This window comes from Meleagris gallopavo, chromosome 1 (assembly GCF_000146605.3).
Source record: "Meleagris gallopavo isolate NT-WF06-2002-E0010 breed Aviagen turkey brand Nicholas breeding stock chromosome 1, Turkey_5.1, whole genome shotgun sequence".
In the NCBI taxonomy this organism is placed as follows: domain Eukaryota; kingdom Metazoa; phylum Chordata; class Aves; order Galliformes; family Phasianidae; genus Meleagris; species Meleagris gallopavo.
Window position 1 is genome coordinate 52,427,071 of NC_015011.2, and position 3,922 is coordinate 52,430,992.

The following is a 3,922-nucleotide window of genomic DNA, read 5'->3' on the forward strand; positions in this document are numbered from 1 at the left end:
ATAGCCTCGATCGCGCCCTCTCGGGCTCCGGGGGCGCCGCCGCAGCCGACCAATAGGAGCCCCGCATTACCTCATCGGCGGGATAGGCCAGCGGGACGGGGCGGGGCGGCGGCCGCGGCTTCAGCGCCTTATACGGAATAGAGCGGGGAGCGCCGCGAGCGGGAGGGAGTTGGGTCGGTGGCGCAGGTAGGGGCCCCAAGGGAATAGTGTCCCTGAGGGGAAGTGCCTCGTCTCCATGAGGAGAAATCCTCAGTTCGGCGTGGGCTGCGGCTTGTAAAAATGAAAACATTCGAACCCCTGAGTTATCCACGACCGCCTGCACGGCTCTGTCCCCGCGCAGTCCCGTCCGCCCCAGTCACGCTCTGCCTCCCCTCACGAGAGGAAAGAGGCGCCTCAGACGCTCGTGGAGTTGCTTTTTGCTCGCAGAACTCGGAGTGTTTCTCTCTCAACCATCTCAGTTGGCTGTAAGCTGACTTTTGGCTGCGGGAGATGGAAGGAAACGGCACTGCGAAGGATTTTCAGGAAGCGAGTGGAAAGCAGCACCTCACCGCTTTTCCTCCTTCAGTAAGCAGCAAAAGGAGGATGGGGAGAGGTCCTAGCTGAACCCTTTGCTAGGATGGTGTCCTGTGGCCCTCCATCCTGCCCACGTGCCCCTTCTCCTGCCTCCCCACCACTCGTTCTTCTCGGGATGGCAGTCAGCAAGGGCTCGAGCTGGGGAAAGCAGTGTTATATCTACCCAGACACTCCCAGTGTTTAATCTCAAAGTGTATTTTAGCAGAGCAGCTTTAGAGGAATTTATAGAAAAGTCCTGCTTGTTTTGTTTTCCCTTATCCCCTTTTGGAACAGTACATTTCTATCAGCCGGAGAAATGTAAATGTTATAGTAGAGCTGGGGCAGCAAGGAAGGAGATTGCCAGCTGCAGGATGCAGACGGCCTTATTATCCTGCAGAGGGGACTGAGGGGTGATTAATCACTGTATCAAACCAGTGTATGTAATGTCAGAGTACTTTCCATGGGGTTTACAAGATTTAAGCATGTCTAGTTATAAATGATGCTGGTATTAAAGGCCAGGGACCAGCTGTCCTAAATTTCTAGTCAGCTAAGTCCGTAGATTTACAATTCTGCTCCATCTGGGTGAACCACAGTCTGCCTACACCTTTTCTTTAATCATACCACCCCTATAAAATTAAAGCATCCAGTCTGGTGGATACACAGGCTCTCATTTAGGGCATAGGTATACAAAAGATTGAAGATGGGTGCTGCTAGTGGGTATCAAAATAAAGCAAACAGCAGAAGTCATAGAATCATAGAATATCCCAAGTTGGAAGGGACCTATAAGGAACATCAAATCCAGCTTCTGGCTCTACAGAAATGTAGGTTCCTCTCCTTGCTGTGACACAGACAATCTGTGTGACAGTTTCACCTCACTGTGCTTCAAATCCCAGTCTGTGTAATTGGAGTAATGGTGATGGAGCTTCATAGGAATGTGTGCTAGCGAATGCAGTGAAAAAAATCCGATGGTGTTGAGGTGATAACAGGTTATACAGGTACACATGAATCAGGACATTAAACAGGACATTAGATGTAGGCATGCTAGTGTCAGAATAATTTGGATTCAAATTGCAATATGAGAAACCCATGCAAAAAGCTCATTAGGTATTTGGGCTGTCAGTTCCATGTACTAGGACTGGGGTTGAACCTGTCAGATTGGGCTGTCACTTCGATCTCACTGAGTGTAAACAGGGAACAATTCCACTGACCTCAGCAGAGAAACAGAAGAAAAATGAGGTGTGTCTGGCACTTTCATTTTTTCTTTATTGTTGTTAAGAAGTTTGATATCACCAACATCATGATGCACCTGATCTATCAGCATCTCAGATCAGTACCTGAGAGAAGCAGAATTATTCCATAATGTGACACTGGTGTAAATAAGTGAAACTTTGGCCCCCACACAACTAGATTATAATCACAACTCCAGCACCACCTGTCCAAATAGATCCTCTGAGAAGGTTTCTTCATGTCTGTAATAACACCTCTCCGGTGTGTTCCGAGGACTAACAAGCTGAATACTTTATAATAAGCTTTGAAGATGCTGGGTGTTGCGTAAATGCTGAGTGCCTGTAATGCGCAGACACGGGACACATCCAGAGGAGACTGAAAAACAAACCCTTCACTCACCCTGCTTTCTGCAAAGATAGAAGGAAGAGGGCTAAAAGTTACTGAGGTTCCTTCCTTCAGGCATGGCAGTAGCTTGTTTACACTGGGACTGACCAAGCTTGTTAAAGTAAAACCAAGTTTGTGCTGATTACAGGAACTAGTTAACTTTTCAGATGTAACCCAGTGAAGTAATCTGCAGTTACTTACCATGCTGAAAAGGAGTGCTGCAGTCTGACGTAGTGGCAAGGCACAGCTGTTTAGAATTTAGCTGTTTAGATGCTCAGGTTGTCTGTGTGTCATGGTGAACCACTGTCTTCTCTGTTGCAGTTTGAGAGGTGTGTACCTGTGTCTGAACAGGAAGGACTTAGCTCATTTGTCTGCTTTTTTGACACCTAGATATTCCATTTCAAAGAGTTGAACTTTCCTTTAGTAGTAGGGATGCAGGATACTATGCAATAAAACAGTCCAGTAGGACTGGATATTGTGCAATAACGGTATTTATTTGCCACTTAGCATACACAGAAATGAGAGTGCTTTATCTTTGTAAATCACAGGTAAATAGTATTCAGGAAAGCTCAGTCTGCCTGTGGCCTGCTAGGAGGCCTCTGTTAAATCATTTTACCTGCTTATACATTAGTTTCCTCATAAGTAGAGCTATTATGTATTATCCTCTGATTGTATCTATTAGATGTTCAATATTAGCCTCTCCGCTTTGAGCCCTATCATTAAAATACACTCTAGAATAGCCAGGAAAGAGTTCTGTTTGTTTATTTATATGAGAAAATTTTGATATGTGGTCAAAGTAACACAAAGTCAATTAAGGAGCTGAAAGGAAAACTCATTCTGAGTCCCTACCCTATGCCCTGTCTGTGTGGGAGTAACTGCAGAGGGAAAAACAAAATTAACTAGCATTTGGCTCCTTTGGCTAGACAAAACTTTAAGCCTTATACGGCCATTAAAAACATAGCAAGTAAAGAAAGAGAAAATAAGGACCTTGATCTTCATATGAGAAAATTAGAGTTCACATTTGATTTATGTCACCAAATAAAGAAATCTATGTTATTTCAGTCCACCACCAAGAACACACTGTTGAACACAATTAAGGAACTCTCTGCTTTACTGGGCAGCCACACCACTTCATGCTGTGATCTTGTCGGATCCCACAAGCTAAGCATGACTGGGCTGGGTCAATAGTTGGTGTGAAATTTCCCAGGGAAAGCCATGTCTGCAGGTGTTGGCTGAGTAAAGTGGCATTCTCTCAGTCGTGCACGAATGTGTAGAGACAGTGCTAGGGGGCACTGCGCTGCAAGAGATGTTTGTGTCTCATGTTGATGAAGTTAAGTTCCTTGCAATATCTGAAGAATTCACTCTTCACGAAAGGAGCGATGTTAAGCTGAGTGTCTTGGTTAAGTGTAAGGAGAGAGAACTACATTCGTTTCCATACTTACTCATTGAAGAATACATCAAGAGCATAACTGCTAATATCATTTTCCTTCCACGAGTCCTGTTTGTGGCTGAAAAGGATCAGCCCAGATATAGGCATAGAGGCTGGGATAAAATCACTTTGGGATGGTCCTTCAAGAGGCATAAAGTGTTGATGTAAATGAACTAAAGGCATATTCTCTTCTCTTCTGATCACCTTTCACAATGAACAGTAAGAGTTTCCAGACACTGGCAGAAAGCTGTTTCTGAACTGAAAAAAGTATCTGAATGTAATTAGTACAGAAGGGCTTAATCAAACTACAGGAAATTTGGGCCAACAAAA

The 3,922-nt window shown here is 44.8% G+C and overlaps 1 protein-coding gene across 1 annotated transcript in view; it reads left to right on the forward strand.

Moving 5' to 3' along the window:
- The first annotated feature begins 3,469 nt into the window (after positions 1 to 3,469).
- The window catches only part of LOC100539489 (synapsin-3-like), a 33,817-nt gene continuing 33,364 nt past the window's right edge, over positions 3,470 to 3,922 (forward strand). Inside the window, exon 1 of the mRNA XM_031552654.1 lies at positions 3,470 to 3,756. Coding sequence (XP_031408514.1) covers positions 3,470 to 3,756 — 287 coding nt within the window. The remainder of the gene's footprint in view (positions 3,757 to 3,922) is intronic.